Source organism: Eleginops maclovinus, chromosome 20, assembly GCF_036324505.1.
Source record: "Eleginops maclovinus isolate JMC-PN-2008 ecotype Puerto Natales chromosome 20, JC_Emac_rtc_rv5, whole genome shotgun sequence".
Lineage (NCBI taxonomy): Eukaryota > Metazoa > Chordata > Actinopteri > Perciformes > Eleginopidae > Eleginops > Eleginops maclovinus.
In genome coordinates this window covers 13,249,523-13,265,057 of record NC_086368.1, presented here as the reverse complement: position 1 = coordinate 13,265,057, position 15,535 = coordinate 13,249,523, and the positions used below count along the sequence as shown (strand labels likewise).

General features: G+C 40.0%; 1 protein-coding gene across 3 annotated transcripts in view; it reads left to right on the top strand.

The window, feature by feature from the left end:
* The first annotated feature begins 4,142 nt into the window (after positions 1 to 4,142).
* The window catches only part of itga7 (integrin, alpha 7), a 28,792-nt gene continuing 17,399 nt past the window's right edge, over positions 4,143 to 15,535 (top strand). For all 3 annotated transcript variants that reach the window (XR_010168267.1, XM_063911718.1, XM_063911717.1), the window contains exon 1: positions 4,143 to 4,611. Coding sequence is in view for 2 of the 3 variants with exons in the window: in XM_063911718.1 (XP_063767788.1) it covers positions 4,394 to 4,611 (218 nt within the window). In the remaining variant the exon portion in view is untranslated. The remainder of the gene's footprint in view (positions 4,612 to 15,535) is intronic.

Here is a 15,535-nt window from a genome sequence, read left to right as displayed (position 1 = left end):
TTCTGTATGCTGCGTGTTGGACATACCAGGGGCCTCATTCATAAACGTGGCGTACGCCCAACAAATGGCGTACGCCAATTTCTAAGCAATCTTTGTGATTTATAAAAAAACAAACTTGACGGGAAATGTGCGGTCCTCCACGCACACTCTGACCCATGCGTACGCACAAAAACGGAAGAGATGAAAAAACTGCGACACCGAAATTTTATGAAATGTATTCACAGAAATGATGCGATAAACAGAAAGACATAATTACGTTTTAACTGACCCCGTTTTGGTTACGAGTGCATGGTTTTATATATACAGTTATTATGTTCAAAAATGTGTTTAAATTGTTAAGCATTTTAGGACTTTGTTTATTTCCTTTAACTGCTTGATAGAGTTGCTTATGGGTGGTTGAGACGCACAGGGTGCAGTCGAGACGCTGCGCACAGCTGATCGGAACACAAACCACCCAATAAACTACATTTTCTTTAGCTGTTCTGTCGGCATTTCCTGCGATGTCATCAGGCAGTCAGTCTAAATGAATATTCACACGGGGCGTTTCTTTGCACCCCAGTTGAATATCCTAGTTTGTCAAAATTGTTTTCAATAAATATTAAATGGTGTACAAGATGAACTGCAATAATTGATCTCTTAATTAATTAAATGACATAAACTGAATAATCAAATATTTAGTCAAATGTTCGACTAAAAATATATAATGGTTCCAGATTCCCAAATAAGTAGTATTGCAGCTTTTAATTTAAATACAGTTAATGATTTAAATGTATCTTCAATCATTCTGAATTTGTGGAGTTGCCTGATTGGTTTCGATTGCATTAATTTTAACAAACCATGGACCATGGCATTTTTGTGCATTGAATACTTTTACTTTTAAGACCTAGTTAATTTTTTAAGGTTTAAGATTACATTTAAAGGAAAGCTTTTGAATACTTCCTATATTACGTTTGATGGTTGAATGGTTTGTTGCTATATATATACAAAAAAGTGTTATAAGAAATGTTTGTTGGTCTTTTTGCCATCTTGAGTGCAAAATTATGTATGGCTGCATTGTGTGCATACAAAGCTTATATTGTATGACGACGCAACACTTTCTGGAGCTTTTCAGTAATGCATCAAATCAATGAAGAAAGGTAGTGGTTTGCTTCTTAAACCGTCTAACAATGAAATCAGTGTCAAATAGAAAAATCCATAATGTTGTAGCTCAATGTCATTTCATACAGTCTGACAAAACCACTGCACTCAGTTTAGCCTCTTCCTTTGAGACCATGTGCACTGCACTAGCAATAGTGGGCATGCTTGCATTTAATCCCATAATAACCAGCACCACTCCCTCTTATAGCATCCCACACTTTCCATTAATCAATACATTAATAGTGCTGACTGCGGCTGTCTCATTCATAGTAGGCTACTGACGTGGGGCTATAACAGGAATAATGACCCTGCCTGTATGTACTGCTCCCTGCTTGCGTCTAAAATAAGATTTCTCCTTGAAGTGTGGCTCAGACTGCTAATGAGCACTTCACCAGTGTCATGGACATTGTGGCAGATAATCTTTACAGCCAATATCCTCCTCTTCGCCATCTCTTTCTTCTTCTCTCTTTCCCCTTCTTCTGTCCTTCTCTCTAAAGGCATTCTTGTCTGGCTTACTGCCTGAGCTGCTATTAAGATGTTTTCAGCATTTCTCGACATCCCACACCATTCCTTACATCTGTCTTCTTTTGTTTTTCTCGTGGAATCCTTGTGGTAAATATATTTATATCTCAAGCCGGGCCAGGGACAGGGGGCACTCTATGTTATTGGATATATATCTATATATATATATATCAGTAATCAACCTTTCGATTAGATTTGAGATATTCAGTCAAGACAATTAGTCAGTGAGCTGTGTGTGGGAACATTGCTGATAAACTCCCAGTGCGTGCTCTCGCTCAGGCCCAAATGCTCCAAACAGATACTGGCATTTCCCACATGCTTGGAAACACAAACAGACTTGACAGCATTGTTTATGTTTCAATATTTTAAAATCTGTTATCTGTTCCAACATTATTTATATGTTGCTGTTTTTCCATCTTTTCCATCACTTAAGATAAGTGAACAAATTTCCAATTAGGGAACGAAAGACTGAACTTTTAGCTTTGTCATTTGAGCGTTACGGCAATGTCGGTCGACGTGTGTGATTATACTGTGAAACAGTCACTGGAGTCAGTGCATCAAGAGCCACTACGCACAGACGTATCCAGGACATGGGCTACTACTGTTGAATTCCTCATGTCAAGCCACTCCTGAACCAGAAATAACGTCAGAAGCGTCTTACCTGGGCTAAGGAGAAAAAGAACAGGTCTATTGCTCAGTGGTCCAACGTCCTCTTTTCAGATGAAAGTTCATTTTGCAATTCATTTGGAATTCAAGGTCCCGGAGTCTGGAGGAAGAGGGGAGAGGCACAGAATCCACGTTGCTTGAAGTCCAGTGTGAAGTTTCCACAGTCAGTGAGGATTTGGGGAGCAATGTCTTCTGCTGGTGTTGGTCCACTGTGTTTTCTCAAGTCCAAAGTAAACGCAGCCGTCTACCAGGAAGTTTGAGAGCACTTCATGCTTCCTTGTTCTGACAAGCGTTATGGAGATGCTGATTTCATTTTCCAGCAGGACTTGGCACCTGCCCACACTGCCGAAAGTACTAAGACCTGGTTTAATGACCACAGAATTACTGTGCTTGATTGGCCAGCGAACTCGCCTGAGCTGAACCCTATAGAGAATGTATAGGGTATTGTCAAGAGGAAGATAAGACACACTAGACCCAAAAATGCAGACGAGCTGAAGGCCGCTATCAAAGCAACCTGGGCTACCATAACACCTCAGCAGTGCCACAGGCTGATCGCCTCCATGCCACGTCGCGTTGATGCAGTTATTCATGCAAAAGGAGGCCCAACCAAGTACTGAGTGCATATATATGAACATTCTTTTCAGAAGGCCGACATTTTTCTATTAAAAATAGTTTTTTTATTGGTCTTATGTAATATTGTAATTTTCTGAGATACTGATTTTTGGGTTTTCATTAGCTGTAAGCCATAGTCATCAAGATTAAGACAAATAAAGGCTTGAAATATTTCACTTTGTGTAATGAATCCATATAATATGTGAGTTAAATTTTTTAAATTGACTAAATGAAGTAAATGAACTTTTCCACGATATTCTAATTTATTGAGCTGCACCTGTATACCTAAAACCTTACAGACTGAATAAAAACTATGCAAACAATTGTTTTTATCAAACATGGCATCCTAACTACAGAGGTGACACACACAAGTATTACATTTTAGCGCATTGTTGGAGTGCAACTGCTGTGTGTGTGTGTGTGTGTGTGTGTGTGTGTGAGGTTTATAGACTGGAACAGTTGAGGTGACACACTGACAGCTGCAACCAGATTGTCTCAGGAGAAACAGAAATCAGCTGGTTAAAATGGCAGCTGTGGGGAAAAGGGATTGAATTCTCCTGCTTGTTTGAGTTACCTGTACTGTATACAAAATAATTGTGTTAAGGCATCAATTCATTTCAGTAGTAAACAGTAAAATCACAATTGATGTGCTTATTTGAAATCCTGCAATTTTCCTGATTATGTCTCATTGCTCTGTCACAGCACATCTCTCCCGCTCTCCCTTTTTACAGAGGAGCTAAAGGTCTGTAATAAAGTTTCCTGGGTCACTGTGCACATTTAGACCCCTTTTGTCTTCCATTCATTGCAGATCGAGTCAGACGTCAAGGCTTTCAAGCTCAAAGTAAGAAAAAACCTTTAGGATTTTCTTCTGTCTGGCTTTTTAACTTTACAACTTGTATCAAAAGCTTTTTTCACTTGCACCTGCAGCAAACTGTGGCCACAGAAAAAGGTGGACCGTGTGAACTAAATCAACTACAACTGTCTGCTGTCTTTTCCCCCTGTATCTCTCTCTATTCAATAGCCTCCAAGTATCTTGACAACCTTGCCTGGTATTTTGGCAGCAGTCCCTTGAGTGTTGATGTCAGCTGAGAGAGGGGAGGAAGGGAGGGACAGAAAGAGTGAGGGGAGGGGGAGGAGTGAGCGGGCTATTCAAGGCACTTGTCCTCTGTCTCCCTCTGAGCACAGAGGAGGGGGAGGCGCACATGAATTGAGAGAAACACACTCACACACATTTTCACAGCCTGCTCTTCAGACTGACAGCAGCAAACGGAGTTGAGAGGCAGCACGGTGGAGCAAGCCGGGAAATAAAGAAGATTTGAGACAAGTGAAGCATCCACAGAGAAGAGGAGACTACAGGGTTTTTCTCTTGTATCATTCTGGGAGCCAAAAAAAGATTCTCCCCTGTTCTCTTCTAGAGCTGAACTTGCTCTGCTGCTAAGAGGACCTGCACCCTGCTATGGCAGCTCCGGTGGGACTTGGGAACACCGTCTCCCTCTCATCTTACTCCTCTCTTTGTTGGACTACTCTCCTCTGGGCTCTCTTGACCCTTTCAAGCCAAGTGTGGGGATTTAACCTGGATACTACACACACACTTCATAAGTTGGGAGACCATGGCACCTTTTTTGGCTTCTCTCTAGCGCTTCACCAGCAGCTTACCCCAGAGTCTCAAAGCTGGTGAGTAGATGAATTGCGACACTGAGCTTGTACCATGTGTGTCCTCTTTGACTTTTTGTTGCACCTCACATACAGACAGAGCTTAGACGTGTGGTGTACCTGCACCTGCTCAGTATGCAAAATGTTTATAGTGAAGGTTCAAAACCTGAAATGTGTGGCTGTTACAGTCAGCAGTTCTGTGCTGCACCAGTCAGTTTTGCTAAATCATTCTTACTCAATACTCTGAACTGGGTGCAGGAGTTTTAGCATGTTAATGTGCAGCACGCACTGCAAGAGCAGCCCATGAGCTCTGAGGCAAAAGACAATGATTTACAGTAAGTGGATGAGAGTATAGATTGTGCTGAATCAGCTGGCAGGCAGTCATTTCTCAAGAAGGGGAAAAAGGTTTTCAAGTGATTCTGTTTTTCAGAGCAGTTTAGGTCTGATACTGACTTCACATACGATACAAATGTGTCCAATAGTGAGTAGGGATGTGTATATGTGTTCATGGATGAGATATGTTTTTGCTTTTCTATTTGACTATGTTTTCTGATGTGTTTGCCAACAGCTGTTTTGCTGCGTCTTTCAGTGTGACTGGAACTCTCATAAGTCTGTTCCCCCATGAGTTATACTAGCAGATCTGCTTGTAAATCCTCCAAAAATGTTTATTACATGACGATTAACAAAAGACGGTCTTTATTTACATCTCCTAAAGCAAGAGGTTGCAATTGATATTTCACCTGAAGTGGTTCAGGAGAAAACTGTTTTGTAATATATCTATAGGATATAGGTCTGATAAAAGTCAGTTGACAAATTCAGTTTACAACTTAAAATTAGTAAGACTTGGACACAATCCACAGATGTGTGGATATGTGTGATATTAATATGACTGGTGGTGAATGAAGTTTTCAGATGATGTACTTTAATGTAAAAATGACATCAAAATAAAATTCTAATTTGAAAAAGTAGGCTCAGAAACCAGATGAATTGAAACACTTTTAATTGGTGCTGATCTGAATCACGGGGTAAATGAACAGATCATTTCCCCCTTTCAACACACTCAAAGCTAGGGAATTTGGCCATGGTTGAGTTCTGTTATAGTTTTGTATTCGTATTGAATTATATTGTATTGATAATTAATTGTAATGCTACTTTTTGTAATAGAGGTATTTCGTATGTCAATATGTTTCAGGTTAGATTTATCTAAAACCTCATGTAGTTGGATGTTTTCTATGAGAAGTCACTTGAAGAACAATATGTCCCTCTGAATTGTAGTGTTAAATAATATAATACTTAAAATACTTAAATACAGGTAGCTTAAACCTATACTACACTTAATTACCTACCACCCCTGAAAATAACAAATACGAGGGAGATTATTTACTTCGGGTCCCTGTTTTGGAGCTCCATATTTAACCGTTGGCTCCTCAGTTTACTGGAGCTGGAGTCACCCTGTCGCCTGGTAAGACCAGGGGAATGACATCAGCATGCACACGGACACATAGACAGTCAGAGCACGAGTCGTGGCCCCCTCTTAAACCTGCTCACTGTCCAGCAGCATTCCTGGAAGATATTTTAAAATGTGACCATGAGCTTTAACGCTTACTACTGTGACCTGTTTCAAAATGCTGGAAGACTCCTGAGAAAAAGGCCCATGCAGCATCAGTGGAGTTGGTGCCAGCAGAAGTCAATAAAGTGATGTGCTGATGTGATGCATGTACCGGAAGAGACTGGGATGAATAATGGGATGGGATGAATAATGCTGTTTCCAGTATTATCTGACATCACACAAGTGTCTGCATAGATGACTTAATAGTAATGATTTCATCCCCTGAGTATTTACTGTATCTTTACATGACATGCAAGGTAGTCAGATATTTTGATAATAAAATAACCTAACTTTGTTATTGACAATCCAATGTCCTCAAAAATGGTATAAAATGAAGATTGAGGACACTTTTCTCATCCAAATTTGACTTCTTGGGAACAACAGAAACAAGTTAGTGGTATCATCACCTTCTTAGTTGATATGGCAAATAGCAAAGAGTGGCTTGTTTACACATCCAGCAGTAATGGAACACGTAATCAGTCTTTTGGAGTCCTGATTCTGTCCACACAGCAATCTCAAAAAGTACATCAAAATCAAAGGCTGATTGCTAAAGTTAATTAATTCAACCTTTAAAATATCCAAACGTTTGCTCAAGAGAAGATGCAGAGATCCTGTCCTCACTGGTACATCCCTTGGACTGAATGAGGACTTTTGCATTGTGGATTGTAAGACATCTGATGTACTTGCACTCTAAGTAAGAGAAATGCATTATTCAGATGGCAACAGAGCAATTATCCTTCTGAAAATTACTTTATGATAGTGCCCTCTCAGTGTTATTGCAGATCAGATCTTGGAGTTTAGTTTCCAAGGTGCTCCCATCTCATTTCTGCTTTTCTGTTCTTAATTAGCCTTAAACTAAATGTAATTAGATGCTATTGACTCATTCTTCTCTCTTTGTTTAATAAAGGTTTGGGTTACTTTTGCCCATGGCCCAAATGCGTTGTCCTCATTGTGTGTTGTGTCGCCGTGCTTGATGGTGAAAGTGATATTACTGCTTTGATGCGCCATCCTGTGCTTACTCATAGCTGTATGACACAACCTAAAGCCTTAAAGTGTGAATATAAAACACTTAGTCATACAGTCACCTTCTCTGGTTTTGGACTTGCTCAGATTATTGGAAATGGTTTTCTTAAACATCAGAGGAGTTATGTGTATTTCTTCAAAGGCAGGATCATACAATGTCAGGGTGCAGAGACTCTGATTCAGACACAGCTGACAGCTCTATGGAATAAATGTCCTTTTGTTCAGTTTTACAATTTATTTTCAGTACAGACTGACTGCCCTTCAAACCCAACAGCCCCTTTTCAGTATGGCAGCAAAGGTCACCCCATGTGACCTGATGAGCTCATATTGACCATGCTGTAAGGAGACCCTGTCAATGACATGTTGGAAAAACGTTACAGAATGCCTTAAGAGCCTTGATCTGGCTTCACAGACTCATTTAAACTTTCTCTATTATCTCTGCTGGGTTTTTGTTGTCCTGAGGGCCCTAAAATGAACTTGGGGGGCTCTGCTTCTGCTGCTGATGCCAGACAGAGAATGAGATGAGAGGGTATTTCAGTCTGAGTTATGTGTGTGTCTGCTATTTATACTGCTATGAGAAGTGCTTCCGCTAATAGTTTACTGCCTGGTGAAGACAGGAAGCCCCCTGAGCTTTATCCCACCCCTGCCAATCTCCTGAACTCAGCTACTGCATGTTTTAATAGCAAGTCTGCCAGGCAGCATATACAATGAACATACATCAGTCATAAAACTCTACTATTTCTAACCATATGATACATTTTGAAGATATTTAAAAAATAATGTGTGTAAAAGCACATTTGGTAACAATTTGAGGTTGGGCTACATTCTGTAAATGTCGTAAATGGCTGTATTTGCTGTACACATTTTGCTTTAGGCTAGGTGCTTACAACAGCATGCTATCATGCTTCCAATGACAATGCTATCAAAAAAACTACGACCTTTGCCTAAATCTAAGCAACGTAGTTTTAACAAAGCTAACTTTGTGTTTAAAATGGCAACCATAATACAAAAGTAAATATGTTTCCCTTAAAATGTAATTGAAAATGCAGTTTAGTTGTATGGAAACGTAGTTTGCAGGAGACAGGTTTGGCATGCTTATACACTTAGCACTATAAACAAAGTTAAAATGCAGCTGAAGGGAATTTCAATGGTTTGGCACTATGAAAGGTTAAGGGATCAGTAACTATTAGGATTCATCCTGAGAAGACCATTAATGTAGCACTTTTCATGGAAACTTTTCTAATAGTTGCATTCACTTATAGTAACACATCAACTTTATCATTGTGGTAGATTAAAAGTTGGGGCTCCACCAAAGGCCTATGTGAGATTCATCCTCTGGGGACAATTGATGTGTGTACATACATTTCTGATAATCGTTCCAATGATTTCAGAGTGGTGGACCTCATTGACATTTCTAGAGCTGAGCTAAAAAAAAATGCTGCACTGCTGATTGTGTCAGTTCAGGATCAGCATAGATATACTTAGTACAAACCCATGACGGTGGGATGAAGCACAACGTCTCCTGCATATATGAATGTTTTTCTCATCTTATAAATCATACTGCATCACACAGATTAGCTGGAAAGGCCTCTAGATTTAAAGGTTTAAAATGTAAAGGTTGTTTATGTTAAGAGTGCTTTGGCGAAGGTGGGGGAAGGCAGTATTGCTTTGGTGTTCTGATGTGGGTCACAAATCATCTGTGATGGATCTCTGTTTTATTTTTTTATTGTGCTTATTCACTATTCTGACACAATTGTTAGCTTTGCCTTTGAGTTATGTATTTGAATTGTTGCAGCATTTCTCTATTTTTGGAATTTCATTGGGAAATTAAAACATTTTAATAAGATATTTTCACCCAAATCATGTAGCTTGAGTTTCTTTTTGCTTACAGCATTTAGCAACACATTGACAACATTATCAGAGTTTAATTTGTCTGTTGATGTCAGTAAATACGTGGTGTTGCCATGATGTCAGAGGGAAAGTAGAAGGCCTCAGGTTGCCTCAAGGTTCATATTTACCACAGACCTGCTCTGGTGCCTTAATGAGGAGAGTGTCAGTGCCGGTGGGGCCACAGGTAGCCAATTTAATCCCAGTCATATAGTCTGGATTTCGGTTTCACTGGCTGATTAAGAATCAACAACATAGCTTTCTGAAGCTGAACAAATCCTCTCATTGAAATGGAGGCTTGATTAACACAGCTTATTGTTGAATGACCTCTAAAAGGTCATAGAGATTGCAAGAGAAGTCAAATGCAAAGATAAGAAACTCAGCAGTGTACAGATTCAAACCATAGCTTTTAGTTTTAAAGCAATAGTATACTTTTTTTGGAAATATGTTTATTTGTTTTCTTGTGGAGTTATATACGAAGACTGATACTGTTGGTGTTGATCTTCATTTCAAACTCTTGAAAAGAAAGTAAATAAGCTTATTTCCCAAAATATTAAACTAAACTTAAAGTTTTTATTAAACTTGTGCTCTTTTTCCTGCTTAAATTCATTTGGCCTTTGCCTTTATGAGTCAAACACGATATACCCTCTGTGCCTTCCATTACCATTTCTTGTGTTAAATACACATATAATGTGTGTAAATGGGGCCCAGCAAAGCTTTATAACACAAAGAAGAATTTCTGGGGGTTAATTTGCATTAAAATAGCCTTATGAAAGCTGCTTTTTCAGCCTCAGCTTAAGAGTTGAGAATGAACCTACCCCCTTTCCCTCCCTAATTCAATTCATGATTTCTCTTCTGCTCTATCACTCTTGTTTCTAAAACTTCTAAGGACTTTTCATGTGAAAGCGTCGTAAATGTTGGAGCCCACGCTGTTGCAGTGCTTATTTATATGAGGGATCCGAAGGAGCAAAGGGTATATAGCATGCTTTACAGTCCAACAGGAACACACACACACACACACACACACACACACACACACACACACACACACACACACACACACACACACACACACACACACACACACACACACGGTTAATGCTCTTTACTAGCTCCCACTTTCTCTCTGTCTATTTAACATTCCCCATTCCTCCACGCTGGGCTGCCTGGACAAAAGCTCGGTGGGAAGCAGTGCTGCCTGGCCAAGAGCTTTCAGGAATATTACTCTGCGGACCACGTGCACACTGGATTGGAGGGACAATCTGCAGTGTCAGGAAGGAAACATACAACTTAGATTGGATGAAGCTGCAGATTAAATGTTGGCAGTGAAGGAGCAGCAGGAGCTGATTCTGCATCTGCAGTTTATAGATAGTTGGCAGATAAAGTCCTAACAAGGTTTCTGGCATTGTGTTTCATTCTTACACATAATTAATGTTTTGTTGTTGACTTGTATTTGACAATGCTGTCTCAATAAAAAAAAGTGCAGCGTTTAAAGCATAAGGGTACCTAGTTGACTACAAATATGGTATGATCCGTATGTGGGGGAGGGGTTGAGGTACGATTGGGACCGAAACTGCAGGGATGAATAAATCATGAAAGGCCCCTCCTTTGATTAAGACTGTGTGTGTGTGTGTGTGTGTGTGTGTGTGTGTGTGTGTGTGTGTGTGTGTGTGTGTGTGTGTGTGTGTGTGTGTGTGTGTGTGTTCACATGTGTGTGCCCATTTGAGTTTACTCTGGTAAAAAAGCAGTTTAATAAATCAGTTTATGGCGGCTCTTCTGGGAACTGATATAAAACTGAGATCAAAAAGATGCTGTGAAAAGCAGACAGGAAGAGGAAATTACAAGGCTTTTTGTTTATATTTATTGAAAGAGATTTGCTGATTAACTACGCAGGAAAATCTTTGGATTCAAACAATCAAGTTAAAACATTATATTCAATACTTAAATTGATTCCCTTTGGTGTGATCAAAGTCACTTGCTTATCTTTTTCTAATTTCCTCCAACATAAATTGAAGATTCAGAAAGATGAAAGATTCAAATTGGTTGAATAGATGCAATAATGTTAGCATGTGTCATCATTGTTGTAATCTCGTGTGGAGGTAGAGCCTGCGATTGTAATGCAATACACTTTTTGTAAAATGTGTTTGTCTGTCTGTGTGATTGACCTGTCACAAAAAATGTTTCTTCCCTTCATTGCATGCTGCTTGTCCCGACAAGCCAAGACAATGAAAGGACAGACAGAAAAGAGTAATTAAAAAGATATAAATTATGAGATCTGGATGTAGATAGACAGATCAATAGATGGATGAGTGGATAACGGTGGAGAAGATAAAAGGAAAAGGGAGGGGCGGTGTAAGGGTTATGTCCTCTTTACACTTTGGACCTTATAGGGCGTATCATTACCCCATCTATGCCTGGAAATGACTGTCCCCTTATTGATCAGTAGTGGGGCAGGTGGTGAGCTTAGGGCTTGTTAAAGATGCATGTGAATTGAGGATGGGGTTACCGTTGTCCTTTGAGAGCTAAGTGTCTGTACCCTCCTCCTTCCTGGAACACACTTTCAGTGGTTAAAAATTCAAAGAGTTTTTGCTTTTTTGGTTGTTTGCTTGAGTTGATATGAAGTGTCCTTGTGATGTCCTTGAACACATTATTTAAGCAGGAAGTTGAGTCACGTTCGTGGGCAGTGAACCACAATATCCCAAAGGGGTGTTAGCACGTCCTGGCAGCTGTTTCTGTCTCTCATTTTGCCCTTTATTGTGCACTACCTAAAAAAAAAATCCGTGGGAGAGAGTTGAGATGTTAAAAACTTGATGATTCACAGCCTGGTCACCTCATTCTCAGCTGTCATTTTATCATCAGCAAAACTGAAAGGGGAAACTGGAGTCAGGTGTGAAAGCATTTTCTGAGACTGATTGTCACAGCCGACATTTTTGGACAGGTTGTAGTCGGTGTGCCGATCCGTAGTTTACACAGTTGTCACACAGCCTTCTGTTGTCTGGTGTGTGTCCGAACATGTGTGTGTGTGAGGTTATGAACAAATATGCAGCTCCATTTGTACACTCATGCCTCCATTAACATCTGCATGATTGCACGTGTTTTGTTTTGCATGTATATATGTGTGTGTGTGTGTGTGTGTGTGTGTGTGTGTTTGTGTGTGTGTGTGTGTGTGTGTGTGTGTGTGTGTGTGTGTGTGTGTGTGTGTGTGTGTGTGTCCAGGTCAGAGGTCACAGTCTTGCCTCAGGGTAACAGAAGGCCTAAAGAGCCCCCTGGCCCCCATGCTGATCCTGTAGAGCCACTGTCTATAGAGCAACAGCCTCGCACTGATCCCAGACGGACATATGTCAAAGAGTGTGGGCAGAGAGACTAAGAGGGATCAACTGACCAAACTGAATATTGGAAATGTTTAGGCTGTATTTTTTGATTCAACATTTTTCCCATACTTACTAAGGCTTGAGAGGCCCACGCCTGGAAAATTCCAGGAAAGGGTTGGGTTTTAGAAAAGTTTGTGTCGGTTTTTAAAATGTTCAGTTGTTCTCTAAGGTTTGGAAAGCTTATGCACATTGTTTAGATGATGTGCAGACAGATTGAGGCTCTTTGCAAACTGACCATGTGTGGCCATCACATTAACGCCTGAACTACATTTCAATTTTCTGTCTCTTTTTACATCATCCATTTCTCCTTTTCCAGCAAAAGTATTCTCTTTCCATAAACAGACAAAACAGGAATTCTCTTGGGATGACAAAATACATTTCTGCAGATGTTCCAGTAGGTTTGCTACTATTTCCAGGTGTTTTCTGTAACAAAGACAAAGCAGTCTAGGTTAAGGCTTAAAGTCAGGGGACGTTGATGTATAATACAATTATTTTTAAAGGTTTTACAAAGCTAAGAGTTGGGAAAACTTGTTAACCCAACGAGCAGAATGCATCCTGGGATGAAACGTGAATATGGACTACATACGATTTTACTGGCTGCAAGTGCAAAGGTATGAAGAAACGATCAACATTGTTGGACTTAATCATGTTCAGGTTGTGAGTCATCATATAAGATGGATCGGCACTGTTGGGTGTAGCTGTTTCTCTTTTTGCAATATTTCTTGATGTTTAGAGAGAGGATGCTGCTCGGAATATTGATCGCATGTAATGTATTGTTGTCCAGTGTGTTGTCATCAATCTGCCTGTATCGGAAGCTGAACGCAGGGATGTGACTCCTGAGGGTGGGGGAGGAGTGAAGGAGAATGGAATTGTGTGTGAGGATGGGGTTTACATGGGGGAGGGGTGCGAGACTTTGGGGTCACTGCACATGCTCCCCTTAATGAACACATCGGTATGAGTCTAGTGTAATGAGGGTCCTGTGTGTGATTGTCATGTGTCTGTGATTATTAGCTTGAAAATCAAGAGGGTCTTCTAGTGGAGGGTGGGGTTATCAATAATTTTCTGGGGTTTTGACAAAGATATTTTTGTTATTTGGTTAAAAATCAATGTTGCCCTAAAATAAGTTTGTGTCACACTTCGTCACTGAATTACATTATTTGACTATCAGAAAATAATTGAACAATATTACTTTATTAAACAAGGAAAGAGCTTCACTGGGAAAACCCCCCACCAAGATAGCATCATCACATAGATCAAAAGACATATATGTTTTCATATGGGATATCCAAAGTAAGGGTATAGACATAAATAGTAAAAAGGACCCAGACCTGAACCCTGAGGGTCGTCCTTGCTCACATTTAGAGAGGTTGATTTGAACTCTGGCTAATAACGTTTGATCGGTGTAAAATACTTGATTTAACAATGACTTAACTTGATGTATCCTGGGGTGTAGCTGATGCAGGCGGTGTCCACATGCATGATCTAATCTGTGCATACAACATGGCTATCTAATACAACACAATCTCGCACACACAGACACACACTCAGTTATGCTGGCTCTGGCTCTGTGGGGTCCATGTTCATGTGGGTATTTTATTACTACTTTGTCACTATTGCTCAACACCCTTATATCTCCCATCCAGCCGGCAGCAACAACACACACACACACACACACACACACACACACACACACACACACACACACACACACACACACACACACACACACACACACACACACACACACACACACACACACACACACAGCATGTCAGATGTGGGTTTACTGAAAGATGAGCTTGGCAGTGATCATGATTGTACCATCTGACTCAGTGCTGAACAATGAAGTGAGCTCAGTGGGTAAAAGGCAAACAAATGAATGTATTACTCAGACTCGACATTTTATCTGTGTCAAATTTGGTTCATGTGTGCCTGTCTGGATGTATTTTTCAACTCTGCCTAACTTAACTTCTTATAAACAGTGTCATGTTCGATATTCAGGGCTCTGACAATTGTTGAGGAAGCCCAGACAACATGACCTTGTTTTCTTAAATCTATTTTTAAATGATAAATGACATTTTTCAAACAAAAAATCTTTTCAGTTTAGGGAAACACTAACAGGAACATGAGAATGAATGTTCTTACAGCAAAAAGGACTGGAACTTATGATTATGATTATTTATATTTTTATCAAGGGATTCATTGTTTCACTTAAAATGTTAGAAAATAGTGAAAAACTTCTCTGGCAATTTCTGAAAAGCTCGGGGTTACATCTTCAAATGTGTTGTTTTGTCGAACTATTGGTCAGAAACTGTTAGAAGATATACAATAACTTCTATATTTATACCGTATAGGAGAAAGTACATCAGCCTGTCCTTATAATGAGGAGCTGGAGCTGGCAAATGTTTGGCATTTTATACAGAAAAATACTTTAAATTACTTGATTGATTTTATCGCTAATCAAAATTTCTGTCCACTAATTCTAAAAAATGTAGCTTTAATTCTGATATTCTCTCATCTCATATATGTTTAGGCACATGGACAGGTTGGGAGCCACCCAACTTTCCCTGCCAAATACTGGTGGTATTACAGCTTAACAGACCTCCCACCTCACACCCTGACACCTGCCTGTGTCTCACATGTGGGGGGAAAGATGGGTATCACCTCAACTCCTCAACACAAACCAGAGCTCCTCAGGAATGTTAAAGCTATGAGAGGGATCAGATCTTATCAGGATTTTAGTGATAATGATGATCTTCCTCTTAAATCCCTTTTTCTAAAAACTGTTAACACTGTTTTGCTGGGTTACTCATGTGGACCACCAGTGATGTGTAGCAGTTGTTATTTCATATGAGCTGTCTTTGCTTTGGGTGGAGGTCTCATTAAGGTGAGGGGAAGCATCCTGGGGCAACGCCCGGCTGCTCCTCAACAGAAGCACTCAGGAAGAAGAAGAAAATAGAATGTAAAGCTGTCCGCAGTCTGGGCGATATCAGTGGTTTAATGTCAGAGTGTGTTATGATGGTTTGGATGAAAGTGAAGGCAACAATGTTGTTCT